At 38.7% G+C, this 13,786-nt stretch overlaps 1 protein-coding gene across 4 annotated transcripts in view; it reads left to right on the top strand.

Annotated features, from left to right (window-relative positions):
- Nucleotides 1-13,786, top strand: part of TOP2B (DNA topoisomerase II beta) — a 61,194-nt gene that overhangs the window by 28,159 nt on the left and 19,249 nt on the right. For all 4 annotated transcript variants that reach the window (XM_018909601.3, XM_009086126.4, XM_018909600.3 and 1 more), the window contains exons 9-18: nucleotides 545-646; nucleotides 727-864; nucleotides 2,463-2,601; nucleotides 5,755-5,912; nucleotides 6,618-6,743; nucleotides 7,414-7,524; nucleotides 7,606-7,711; nucleotides 7,901-8,010; nucleotides 12,311-12,403; nucleotides 12,500-12,614. In XM_018909601.3, coding sequence (XP_018765146.1) covers nucleotides 545-646; nucleotides 727-864; nucleotides 2,463-2,601; nucleotides 5,755-5,912; nucleotides 6,618-6,743; nucleotides 7,414-7,524; nucleotides 7,606-7,711; nucleotides 7,901-8,010; nucleotides 12,311-12,403; nucleotides 12,500-12,614 — 1,198 coding nt within the window. The remainder of the gene's footprint in view (nucleotides 1-544; nucleotides 647-726; nucleotides 865-2,462; nucleotides 2,602-5,754; nucleotides 5,913-6,617; nucleotides 6,744-7,413; nucleotides 7,525-7,605; nucleotides 7,712-7,900; nucleotides 8,011-12,310; nucleotides 12,404-12,499; nucleotides 12,615-13,786) is intronic.

Here is a 13,786-nt window from a genome sequence, read left to right as displayed (position 1 = left end):
TACAGATTTAAAGAGCCAGGGTTTTTCTGTTTGTTACTTCATGATGAATTTCTCCATAGACAAGTGTTCTTTGTTTTGTCTGCCCTAATGTAGATTGTTCTTGTATTTAGTCTGTATTTTTGTAAGGTGCTAACTGATCTAAAGCAAAGGTCATCTGTGTAAAACATGGAATGTTGAGTTAGGTATGTTTTCATTTTATGGGATATGCCTGCATCACTACACTTTTCATTAAAAGATTTTAGTCAAAGTGACATGAACTTCCAATGACAGCCACTAGAATTTAACATTTTATAAATATTCTGGCTTTTTTGTCTACAAATTTAAAGGAAGGTATTTGAGTAATCCATCAATTAACTTCTGTCATCGTCACTTGAATGAAGACTGAATCACCTGGAAAAAACAGATTTTTCTATTTTATGCTGCAATTCAGTGTGCATGGATTTCTGTACCTACAGGAATTTTGTTAATACAGCTAAAAACTATTAGGAAATTTAATGGTTATTTTGTTTATTATTTGTTTTTGTTTTTCTCTTCCCTTATTCAGGGTGGTAGGCATGTTGATTATGTGGTGGATCAGGTTGTTGGCAAACTGATAGAAGTGGTGAAAAAGAAGAATAAAGCTGGAGTTTCAGTCAAACCATTTCAGGCAAGTAACTTAATGCAAAAATACTGAAAAAGGTGAATGTGAGAATTTTGTTGAGTAAATGGTTTCTATGTTTTAAACAGGTGAAGAACCATATATGGGTTTTTGTTAATTGCTTGATTGAAAACCCATCATTTGATTCCCAGACAAAGGAAAACATGACATTGCAGCCTAAAAGTTTTGGGTCCAAGTGCCAGCTATCTGAGAAATTTTTTAAAGCAGTAAGTAAACCTCTTTTTTTTTCCTTTGTGAAGTGGTAATTGACACACTGGACCAAGTGTGTGTATGTTCTATAGCAGAAGATTAGTTATTGTCCATTGTGGTACTGCAGTGACATTTGCATACTTGGGAAGTGGGGTGAAGGAATGAATGGCTGTTCATTCTCTGGTCTTAATAATGGATGCAGTGACTGTGTTTTGATTGTTACCCTGGATTTAAAAGTGAGCTTCACCTGATCAACTTGTTTGTTGGAGATTCTGGCATTTACATTGGTAAATGAAATAAATTTGACTCTTAAAATGTAAATGAGGTCCTTGATTGATGTATTTTGTGTTAAAATATTTTTCTGAAGTTGAGAATATTGTCTGCCTTACCCTTTGGTATCAATTCTATTCTGTTTCACTGGAGTGAAGAGAGAGGGAGAGGGCATTTCACATTTTACTTGTTTGTCCAGTAATCAAGGAAATGCAAAATGGTGCCTGTAGTATTCAAAGTGATCATTATTGTCAGGAAGTAAGTTTAAGAATTTTTCTGTAGATGGGTTAAGAATTGCTGTCCTAAATGAATGTATTTGTAGAAATACATCAGAGAGTATTCATAAAATTTTCATAAAATGAAGGAAAGCTAGAATTCTGTTAGCCAGAACTCATTTTACTAAGTCCTATTTAATGCCAGTAGCCTTAAATGAAACTCCACTAGTGAGGAGAACAGTGCCACTGCTAATACTCCTGGCATCAAAACTTTACTGTATTGTAAAGTGTTTTTTATGTGTGATTGTATAGTGTTTTTTTCTTCTAGTTCTTTGTTATGGGTGACATTCCTATAGAATTTAGAGGAAAAGAAAATAACACAACAGTCTTGTATAACAAAATCTGAAGAATAAATACATGTTGTATTACCATCAGCAGGTTTGATTTATAGTGTTTTTAATATTCCCAGAAGTAAACATTGATTTCCAGATGCATTAAATGTGCAGCACAATCTCAACAATGAATGCTGTATTATGGGGGATAATTAAAAGCCAAAGCTCATAGTATTTTGCTCCATCTGTGTTTTCTTTTGATGTGAAACAAAACCTAAAGCAGTTTTAGTTTAGAAAATATGTGATATGCTATTTTTGCTGCAGATGTGTTTCTAAAATTGGTATCATATTCTCAAGTGATTGGTAGAAAGCTTGTTCTCAGATAGTTTTGATTGTCTTTCAGCCATTTTCAGTCATTTCCAAAGAAAATTAAAATGGTCATAAATACCCCATAAGGCTGATTTTGCTGTCAGAATCCAGGAAACAAGTGCTTAGTACCTAAGACGTCTCAGCACATCAACTACAAAATATAGGACATCCTCTTGTTAGGTCTCCTTTGCTCTTTCCATCAGTTACAGAAGTGGTGGAAAAGAAAACTCTTTTTGTGTGGTGTTTTAGTTGTATGTGCATAAAGTGCTAAATACTAAGGTGTGTGTTAATCCCTTGACCTTTCATAGGTTCAGTTTTTAAAATTTAGAGGACCTTAGAAATAGTGTTAATGACTTAAAACTGAGATGTAAGAATCTGCTATCTGAAGCTTTATTTTTCTCATCCACAATTCTGATTTGTTGCTTGTAGGCCTCTAACTGTGGTATCATAGAGAGTATTTTGAATTGGGTCAAATTCAAGGCACAAACTCAACTGAACAAAAAATGTTCTTCAGTGAAACACAGTAAAATCAAGGGCATTCCCAAACTGGATGATGCTAATGATGCTGGTAAGAGCACTTACTTTTAAATTCTTTACTGTTTCATAAATTCTTAACAGACATGCTAGTTTGAAACCTGACTTTTATTTCTCATCCTTATGTGTTTTTAGTAAAAATCTTTCTGGTTTTCTAAACTTTCGAGAGCTAGAATGGAAATGTGATGGTGAGTTTGGTGTCAGGTATGCTGCCCCGTTTAGGGTAGAGAATTAGTAACACTGAACAAAAGTGGCAGTCTAGGTTGGTATTGGAAGAGTGTGCATCTTCTAATTGTGGTTTCCTGCTAAATGGTGGTACCAATACTCCGTTTTGGAGGTGACTGGTCTTCTTGACCTTTCTAATGTAGAAAGATCAAAATCTTTGTAGGGTCAGAAGGGATAAGAAGTAAATCACATAGTGTGCAGACCTAAGGGAATGGCTCAAGAGACTTATTTCATTAGACTTGAAATGCCATTGGGTTCCTGTCTGGGAATATAGGGCAAGCTGGCAATCTCTGGCTGGCTTCCTTAGCTCAGATTAGGGATCAGGATCAGCTGGCAGTCTTTGTGCCAATAGCAATGGGATGGGAGTTGTGGAATGATTTGAGGGGCACACGTGGCTAAAGAGCTCAAAATGTTGCCAGTCTGTGTTTTTGTTAGTTGTTTTTTAATACATCCTCACATTAAGTAAAGGTAGAGAAATTGCAGTGAAGTGTGTGGGTGGGCTGAGTAGGTAAAAGCATGGAACACTAAGAAAGAGACTTGGTTTTGGTTGGTTTAGGTAGTTTTTTTGTGCTTCAACGTTCAAGCCAAAGATGACTTGATTAGATGATGGTTCTATCTAATTTTCCTCCCTTTCTTTTTGGTTCCTTGGTTATTAATTTCTTTAATTAAATTTTCTTTAGTATTTAATTACTTTTTAATTTATTCAGATGTCATATTTTGCCTTAAAAGTTGATAATCAGATCTACTCTAGTATTTTGCCTGTGGAATTTTCACTCCTCATTCAGATATATGTTCTTGATACTTTTCTTGCCAATAAGAATTGTGTGCTTGAAGAAATTATGTATTTTCATGGATATCAAGCTTAGTACTCCTAACTCATAGTGAATGATTTTGGACACACTTTTTGGGTAGTTTTTTAGCTTTGCTTTGGAGATCAAGCTATCAGGCTTCAAAATCACTTCTTACTCTTTTTTTTGACTGGGGGTGAGGGGAACGGAGAATCTCTAACAATGGAGCTAATAAAATATTCTATTGGTTTTCATCCTGTAAGTTCCTCAACTAAAAAGACATACAGGGATTCATTTGGGCTGAACACTCATGCCTAAAGCTTTGCATGACTTGAATGCCTGGTAACCCCAGGTATTTCTCTGATGCCTAATTATTGTTTCATGTTGAGGGAACTCTGTATCTCCTGAGGAGGCTTAGCCCGGTATTGGTTTGTTGAAGATATGAAATATACTGAATTTCTTACACTGAAGACATTGCAAATTCAGGGTGGACATCCAGGAAGTGCAGCAGGGAGAGAACAGTCTCTGGCCACAAACCCCTCTGGCTTTAGTTATTTCTGTGGTTTTTAGATTTTTATCTTTACTTAAAGAGCGACTGTGAAGCCAAGGTCCAGCATCCACAGGTCTCTTGTGTGCCTGATACCCTGAATGTTTTAATCATTGCCAGTTAATGCTAAAGTATAGGAGAGATGTGTATCTGTAGAGTGATGCACGTGCTGCAGATTTCCTCCCCCTCCTCTGTAAAGAAAGGGTCATATAGCTGGTCATTCTTGCCATCTTGAACAGCTCTACATAGTTCTGTGGCTTGTTGGGGGAGAAGTGGTAGAAATCAAAACAAAAGAATATAGAATTATAAGGGAGCAGCTAGATTACTAAATCAGGTGAAGCATAAAAGCAATTTTTGAACCTGTCAGTTCATGTAGTTTTGTCTTGGAGTTCTTTAGAGCTGTGCTCAGGAAAATACCTGGCATATTGTATTTCCGTGACATTAATTGCTACTGATTGCATCCATTCCAGAAGAAAGTGAACTTGGATGACATTCACATGTGTTTTCTGCAGTTCATTTATGAAAAATACTGGCTTTTATATATTCTAAAACAGCAGAATGATGTTTTTGTAGGTATTTGGAGTCCACCTTGCTGGTAGGTAGTCACTGCCAGTGTGAAAAACTGCCTTAGATTATATTAAGCCCCATGTCGTGATTCAGAAAAACAAAGGTGCTGAATGTGGGTTCTGTGTTGTAGGAAGGATGGGGTGGTCTTTACCTACCAGGTAAAGGCAAATTACTGCACACATTTTAAATACCACTATATTCAAAACTACCTTATCAGTAGGTGAGACTCAACCAGCTTAAAGTTTTTTTGGCGTCTGTCCTACCATAGGCCTTGATAAAATAGCAAAGCTGCTTAATGAGCATTTGCACTGTAGCAGAAGGGTGGGTTCCTTTTTAGCCTGCTTGTTATTTAGAACATCTATTCCACTGCTACAGTTGCAATAGGCAGAACATAAATGTCATTCCAGTTTTGAGCACACAGGCACTGAAATGCTGTGTGTCTTGTAGAATCCAAATTACATTGTTAGTGAAGATTTGTTTTTCTGTTTGAGAAATTTGTGAGGTATAAGAAGTGCAAATGTTCTCATCGTTTGAGCTTTTCTCACAAATTTTTGTACAGTTGTCTGGCTTTAGGTGATAGACAATTTAAAGGGAAAACCACAAAAATGTGAGTTAACAATTTACTATTTAAAATATACTGTGAGGAAAGTAAAAATGCAGAATGGGAAATAACTCCTCTGTGTAACTCAGACATGCATAATGTATGTGTGTAAGAAATTTGCAGCTAGCAAACTGAAATGGTGAAGGTAGAGAAACAATCTATCTTTTTTGTGCAGATGTGTGGGAACAATTATATAAGATGTATCACCATTGCATCCCATTTTGCCTATTTTGCTCCTTGTCCATAGCAATCCATAGTGTCCTTCTAAGGGCAAGGATACTCATTGCTGTGCAATTTTAGTGGTATGGAAGGACATCCCTAAGAAGAGAAATTCAGCCTACTTAAATTAACTGATGAGAGGAAATTACCTGTAGAGTAGAAAGAATTTAACTGCATTTCTTCTGTTTGAGTTACACTTTCTGTTTTTTTGCCTTTCCTCTACTTCTTCCTGGGCTGCAGGTGGCAAACATTCCTTGGACTGCACGTTGATATTAACAGAAGGAGACTCGGCCAAATCTTTAGCTGTCTCTGGCCTAGGTGTTATTGGTAGAGACAGATATGGAGTCTTCCCACTCAGGGGCAAAATTCTCAATGTCCGAGAAGCTTCTCACAAACAGGTGTGTAGTTTGTCCTTTCCTTTTTACTGACAAATGGATGTCCTCCTGTTTATTCTTGATTTCTAGATTTACATCTTCATATTTTAATTTTTTCATGGAAGTTTTGTGACTGAGATTTCATAAAGGACCAGCTATTTTGAAGCTTGGGATAAGCCTGTAAATATTAACTGTATCAGTGCAGTAGTGCGATGATAAGATTAATATCTTTACAAGTGGAAGGAAATCTTTCTATGACTCATATTCACATTTTACATGAGTACCTAAAGCCCCTAACACTTTGTATTCTCTCCTTTACTATGTGATTTCATGGACTCACAACGTGAGTCAGCAGCCAGCAGCATTACCCCATCATATTGCTCCTGCTGCCATTCATAATTTGTCTGTAATAAGAGGTGTGCTGCAGATGCCCATAAAAACAGTGGAAAAAGAAGGCAGCTTTGTCGGGTGACTTTTTGTTACACATTCAGTTTTCTCCCAGCCTTCCTGATCCAAAGTGCTCTGGCTGGAGAGGAGAAAGAGTGGTGCAGTCTTGAAAATTGACTGTACAGGAGAAATCATTAAAAGTGCAAAGGCTTCAAGGGGTGGGAATAAAAATACAATGATGGTGAGGTCAGGGTGCATTGAAAAAAAAATCTATAAATCAAGATTGGGATGTTTCTGAATCTCTGCTTTTTACGCTGTCTGGAAAATAACTTTTTTGTACAGATTATGGAAAATGCAGAAATCAACAACATCATCAAAATAGTTGGATTACAATACAAGAAAAGCTATGAAGATCCAGAATCTCTGAAAAGCTTGAGATATGGAAAAATTATGATCATGACAGATCAGGTAAGTCTGAAATTCACAGGTTTTAATCTGCAGAGTTTCTTAAAATGTGTTTTGCTGCAATTTCGTAGGTTCTGAGGTTTCTTTAAGTGATTAATCTATCTGTGTTGTTTTGGTTGCTCTAAATGTACAGCTGAACTTTGCTGCAGAAAATAGCAAGAAACCAAAGTAATAATAGAAACATGCTGTTGATAATTCAAAAATACGTTGAAAGTAAGGACAAAAGTAGACAGTAAATGAGGTGGTATTGCTAGCAAGTCAGGTAGAAACAAGACTGTAGGCAATTTTTTTTTTGGATAATCTCATGATTGAACTATCAAGCACCTTGCCACCAGTGAGAACTGTGGCTGGGTTTGGCTTTTCTCCACAAAAACTCAACTCTGTGGTGTCTGGGAGAGCTGTCTAGCTCTCAGCAAAAACATGCCACAGGCAGAGAAACCTTGAACAACAACCATGTACTTGGCTTTGAAGAGCTTTATCATAGCTCAGTGACCTTCACAGGTGGTTATTTCATACCTGGGTCCAGTTTGGAATCCAAATTAAAGCCAACTGTTCCTTTCTATGCTTTCTGTCATCAGACATTGTGTTGATGTATTCAGGCCAGTGAGTGGATTTTTTGGTGGTTTGGGGAATCTGATACAAGATTGCTTCATGTTTTCATGTTCTGATTCAGGATCAGGATGGATCTCACATAAAGGGCTTGTTGATCAATTTTATCCATCACAATTGGCCATCACTGTTGAAACATGGTTTTCTTGAGGAATTCATCACCCCTATTGTGAAGGTATGGGTTCTGTTATTGAGATTTTATGGATTACTTACAGCACAACAGAAATGTTGATTTTGTTTGTTTGTTTTTTCAAAGGCAAGCAAAAATAAGCAAGAACTTTCATTCTATAGTATTCCTGAATTTGATGAGTGGAAAAAGCATATGGAAAATCATAAAGCATGGAAGATAAAATACTACAAAGGTTTGTTTAAAAACAAATATGTGAACCCTGTGAATAAATATTAATAAATGGATGCTGTGAAGTTTTATTATAGCTTTTCATGATAGTATCTTACATAGTGATTTTATCATATTCCCAGTAAAATAAAAGGGATAAAATAATAAAACTTAAATTTTGAATATTGAATAAGTATTTCTTTTTATTGTACAGGGTTGGGCACCAGCACTGCTAAAGAAGCAAAAGAGTATTTTGCAGACATGGAAAGACATCGGATTTTGTTTCGATATGCTGGGCCTGAGGATGATGCTGCCATTACACTGGTAAGAACTCACAAAAGTGCTTCTATATATGTTTTATTTTTCATTTGTTGCTGAAAATGACAGATGAGGAAGTCTTGACAGGGCTTGTTTTGTTTTTGGGTTTTTTTTAGTACCTGAATGTAGTGGTTTTGGAAGCTGGGTGGAAACACCGATTAAGTGTAGTGGTTTTGGTTCGCCAATCATTCGTTTCCTGGCCGGTGCACCTGTTAATGAAGTGGGCCAAATGCCAGTGCACCCACTTAGAATTATTTACTCATTTTCTGCTGTGAGATAAGGATTAGGAAGAGAGCAAAGCAGGCTGAAACTTTTAAAGGGTATAAAAAAAACTTGATTCACAGAATTAAAAGAAAAATAACAAGAAAATCAGAATAAACCTTCAGAACACTTCTGCCCCCACAGCCTCTTTTCTTTCCCACTGACAACGTAAAGAGACAAAACCTGGGGCTTTCAGTCAGTTTGCCACCTCTAAAATAGTCTTTCTTCTGTTCTCTTAGGGAGAGGAGTCTCTCTTGCCATGCCATGGAGACTTCTTCAAAAGAAACAGTTCTCTCATGGCTTCAGTGTCACAGTGAATCAGCAGCTGCCCAGAAATCCTCAATTGTGAAGTCCCTCCCATGTTTTGATAGTTTTTTCCCATAACTACTGCCATAGGTCATTTCAGGTTATGGGGGTACAATTTTAAGGATGAGATTTTCTAGTGTAGAAACAAAAGTTATCTTCTTTTCTCTCTCTGGGAACAGAGGTTTCCTTCTTCTATCCCTCCTGGAGCAAGGTTTCTCATGTCTCTCATCTCTCCCAGTTCAAGCTTCTCACTGGATCACAGCTACTTCAACATCTGCTTATTTCAACACTGTTGCTTCTGCTCATGGCTGTAGTTAGAATGCTACATCCCCCCAATGCATTCCATGAATTACAGGGAAAAACAAAGTCTGATATATCAATTATATCTTCACCATAGCTTTACAAGAGAATTTCAGCTCAAAACTAAGGCATCTCCTCCCATTTAGAATTTGACTACTTCACTGACCTCAGTGTTCCATGTTGTTTTCTTCACGTGTCTTCACCCTTTTCTTTTTCTTGATGCAGGAGAGAATTGGTGTACCTAGGTTCATTTTTTCTCAAGCTTTATCAGTTGAAGCAGTTTTCATAAGTTCTGCAGTGCTGAAAGGTTGATCTCATCCAGGCTCTCCATCGGGGAAATCGCTTGCAATGACTCTCTGTTGGTCACGTGGTCTCTGCCAACACCGTGCGAGTCGCGCTGGCTGCTGGTGCCACCCCGCATCTTCTCTTCATGTGGGGCACCAGAAAATCATAAAAAGGGAAAGCTGCTGCTGCTTTTGTCCTTCTGTCCGAGGCATGGCTGGCTAAAAGCAGCTAAGCAAACAAAGTTCATTGCCAGCCATGCTGAGGCAGCTGCAGCCACACCGATTTTGGCCAAGCAATCCCAGCCACGTGGCTGCTCCCAGCCTCAGGGCCGGCTGCAGGGCCACTCCCAGCACTGGTCCCGGGTTGCTCCTGGCAGTGGGATGGCCCCCAGCGGCATAGCCCAGTGGTGCTGCCGGCAGAAGAGAAAAATGGACCAACAGACTCCTCTGGGAAGGGGCCCTGCCAGGATGGGGCCCGGTGGGCTTTCCCGAGCAGGGAGCAGCGCTGCGGGAGAGCCCGGCCCAGCCCCACCAGGCCGCGAGGGCCGCGCAGGGCCGGGCCAGGCAGCGCCCAGTTACCTGTTCAAAGGTTGGAAGCCAGAGAGCTTTTCATGGGCCTTGTTAATTTTTAAATGTGAATCTCACAGAGGTGTGTTCAGCTTTGTTGGATGGTTTAACACGGTGTCAGTATTCAGAACTAGCCAGCTGTTTGGTTATGCCAGGCCAGAAGGAAGCTGCCAAGGCCCCCACAGGGAACCACTTCTGCAGCTTGTGACTCTCTCCCCAGCTAAAAATCAAACTGCATTGAACCATGACACTGAAAGAAATACTGTGGGTGGAGAAAAAAAATCTTTTGAAAATGCTTTAAATCCTGGCATAAGCTTAATCCACACCACAAAATGAACTCTACCTTCTGCTTTTAGATTTGATAATTTGTGTGGTGTGAATATCAAGAAATGTTACAGTCAGAATTGCTTTTAAAGACAGAACATACAAAAAAGTAATCTGAGGGTTTTTTATTTTTTGGGCAATAGAGCCAAAACAAATTATGTTTCATGTCTACTTGTCTGTATTGTGTTTCTGAGCAAACAAGATCAGATAAATATTGTTTATTCATTGAAGATCTGTCAGTGTGTCATATATGTATTCATGCACGTGCTCTACGTTATTTGAATTTGAAGTTGTGTGAATAGTTGTGAGTAGGAAAATACTTCTGTTCCAAAGAAAGCTTGTGGGAGGGTAAAGTATAAAGTGTCTGGAACGAAGCAGTTTTCTCAAGAAATATTTCAACTTTTGTCTACTTTTCTTTGCTATTTTAATTATAGGTGACAGTAGTGAGAAAAAGGGTAAGAGAGAAAAAAAGAAAATGTAAAAATACCTATCTTAGACAAAAAAACTTTTTTCTTATCCTGTGGGTACAGTAAAATGTGTGGTTTTACTAACAGAATTCTGATCTCTATTTCTGCAAAGATACCTCCATACACAGACTGGTATATGAGGTCATAAAACCAGTTATGGCTGATCCTCACTGTTACCTAAAATAGTATTCTGTCAGTCTGGGAGGAAGCTACACCTCAGCAACTACCAGCTAGTGCTGGAGCTGTGTACAGAAGCTTCCCTTACACTTCCACCTGCATTTCCTCAGCTGATCCCTGGAATCCCAGCCCCAAGTTTACCTCTGGGTGCTGTGTGATTCACGGGCCCTGCCAGACCTCATGATAGCTGAAATCTAGGAAAGCAAAAATTCTTTCACAGAGCAACTTCTTCACCATTCGGAAGAACTCTTTTACTAGTAAATGAAGTATTAGAAGAGCAGTTTTAAGTGGAGAAGCAAAAAAAAAAAATCCCCTTCTTATTCTTTTGAAAAATAAATATTTGAGAACAGCTCTTAATTCCATTCATTCTATTTTTATTCTATTGAAATAATTTTTATGCTGATCCAGCTCTTGGTCATTCATCACTTCAGTGGTCTAGAAAAGGTATAGATAACCTGAAAGAAGCCAGAAGAAAATTGTAAGAATTTAGTCCTGTTTTTTATAAAAGCCTAATCTTAAATTTTAAGATATCTGGCACTGTGAATTACCAAGCTTTGTTCACAAGGGAAGTTTGATGCAAAACAGATTGATATGGCTAAGGCCCTTTCTCAGAAACTAAGTTACATTTAATATTTCTTATGTAGCATCTTGGTCTTCAAGGAATTACCACTGCTCATTTGAGCTCTTTTGGAGTGCTCCAGTTGGAGTCCTTTGAAAAAGATGGTGCTGTTGAGTGTGTCCTTATGCAGGAGAGTGGTTGAAATCAGGACATGATAAAGTTTCTATATGTTACTCCCTGAGAAAAAAAGGCAGTACCTCAGCAGCTCACAGAATTTCTCCGATGTAGTCAAAATCTTGTTTAAACCTCATATTCAGTTTTTATGTCTTTTTTCTTTTTGGGGGAAGAAACTCACTGGAGGGGAACTCTGTTTCGGTACCACCACAAAGTCAGAACATTCCTGTGTCCTTTTGTAGTGATAATTGGTTGCTGGAAAGTGATGCCTTGCCATCATGAAGGCTGAGGCCGTCAGTCAGCTGGCCCAAACTCTGGCTTAGGCCTTTTGTGCAGTGTCAATTCTGTCAGGTTGTCAATTTTCACTAGAAGACTAGGGATGGCCAGCCAGGAACAGGTGCAAGTTATTGACAGAGCAAAAAGGGCATGGAGAGGACAAGAGTGGGATATTTTTTCTAATACCTTCACTTGATTGTCTTGATGAGAGCTGGTTACAGCTCGGTCTAGATGATGAATCCAACCTTAAAGCTGTGTGGGGAAAGACCTTCAAACCTGTGTGTCAAAGCACAACTCAGATGTGAAGAAGGGAAGAAGAATGATAAGATTTGTCTAAATGTGTGCAGATTTCAGGAAAGCAATATAAATTTTAAAATGCAAACAGTGAGAGATCTGTCATTACAAAAAACCTTGTGCAAAAATGTCTGAAAAGTCGTGTACTTTTACTGCTTCTTAAATGTAAACGTTAGTTATACGGATTAGCTTGTCCAAATAAGCCTTATTGAATACTTGATTAAAAAGTGCAATATACTTAAAATTCTGACTGAAGTAACATACATTTGCACAAACATATATATGCTGATACTTTAGTGTACTTGGAATCTTTCCAGGCCTTCAGTAAGAAGAAGATTGATGACCGAAAAGAATGGTTAACAAATTTCATGGAAGACAGGCGACAGCGTCGGCTACATGGCCTTCCCGAGGTTAGTCCTAGATAATAGCAATAAATCTGCCAGGTGAGATTTAAATGTAATGTAGTTTTTGTATTGAATGAATAATGTATGTGGTTTTTTTTTCAGCAATTTTTATATGGTACAGCAACAAAACATTTGACTTACAATGATTTCATTAACAAGGAGTTGATCCTTTTCTCAAATTCGGACAATGAGAGATCTATCCCTTCCCTTGTTGATGGTAAGCTGATAATTCATTATCATTTTTTTTAATATTTCTGTTTATTGATGGTTTTTAGAGCTGTGATTTGCAGTGGAATCAATGCATTCAAGTAGAGAATATAAGAACTTCCATGCATGTGTTTTTCATTTTGTATATCAGTGGTATCCTGGGTGCTTTAGGAAGAGCCAGTGCCAGGTGGTCAAGGGAGGTGCAGCCCTGGTGAGGCCACATCTGCTGTGTCCAGTTCTGGGCTCCTCAGTACAAGAGAGACTTGGAGCTCCTGGAGCAGGTCCAGTGAAGGGTTGGGAAGATGATTAAGGGTCTGGACAACTCTCATATGAGGAAAGGCTGAGGAAGCTGAACCTGTTCAGTCTCAAGAGATGGTGGCTAGGGGACCTTATTAATGTGCACAAGTATCTAAAGGGAAGGTGTCAAGAGGATGGAGCCACGATCTTCTCAGTGATGCCAAACAATAGGACAAGAGGCAGTGGACACTAATGCACTTCAGGTGGAAGTTCCACCTGAACATGAGGAAGAACTTCTTCAGTGTGCAGTGACTGCAGACTGGAACAGATTGCCCAGAGAGGGTGTGGAGTCTCCCTCAGTGGAGATATTTGAGAGAGACACCATATCCTGTGCAATGTGCTCTAGGATGGTTCTGCCTGGGGAGTTTGGACCAGATGAGCTGCTGTGGTCCCTTTCCAGCCTGAACAATTTCATGATTTGTGTGCTAAGGAATTACCATGTTTCTTCTGTAAGGAAGCTGAAGCTGTTGCTGTGCAGGCTTTTTACTTAACCAGATCTATTCCCTAGGCCCTACTGGTGCTTTGTTTCTGCTCATACCATCAGAGAAAGCAAGTCTCTTAAGTGCTTATAATAATTAACATTCAAGTCAGCAGCTGAGTGCAGATGAAGATGCAAATGTTTTCTCCCCTCAGTCTTGCACCACAGGCAGTGCTCTAGTGTTTACTGACCTGTAATCTTGCTAGGCTTCTGTCAGTCAGTTTACTAACCCTCCCCTTGCAATAGCATGTACATTAAAAGGAGCAGTTTTACTGCACTACAGCTTCATTTGTAAAACTGTCTGCAGACAGCGTGAGCAGGAATTTCTGCCCATGTCATTGTCTGTGTGCACAAGCTTACTATGATCAGGAAAAAGGCCTTGAGACTTCGGGGAGGGGTGAAGTGCA

This window comes from Serinus canaria, chromosome 2 (assembly GCF_022539315.1).
Source record: "Serinus canaria isolate serCan28SL12 chromosome 2, serCan2020, whole genome shotgun sequence".
NCBI classification, from domain to species: Eukaryota; Metazoa; Chordata; class Aves; order Passeriformes; family Fringillidae; genus Serinus; species Serinus canaria.
The sequence above is the reverse complement of the archived record's forward strand: the minus strand, read 5'-3'. Positions and strand labels throughout refer to the sequence as shown.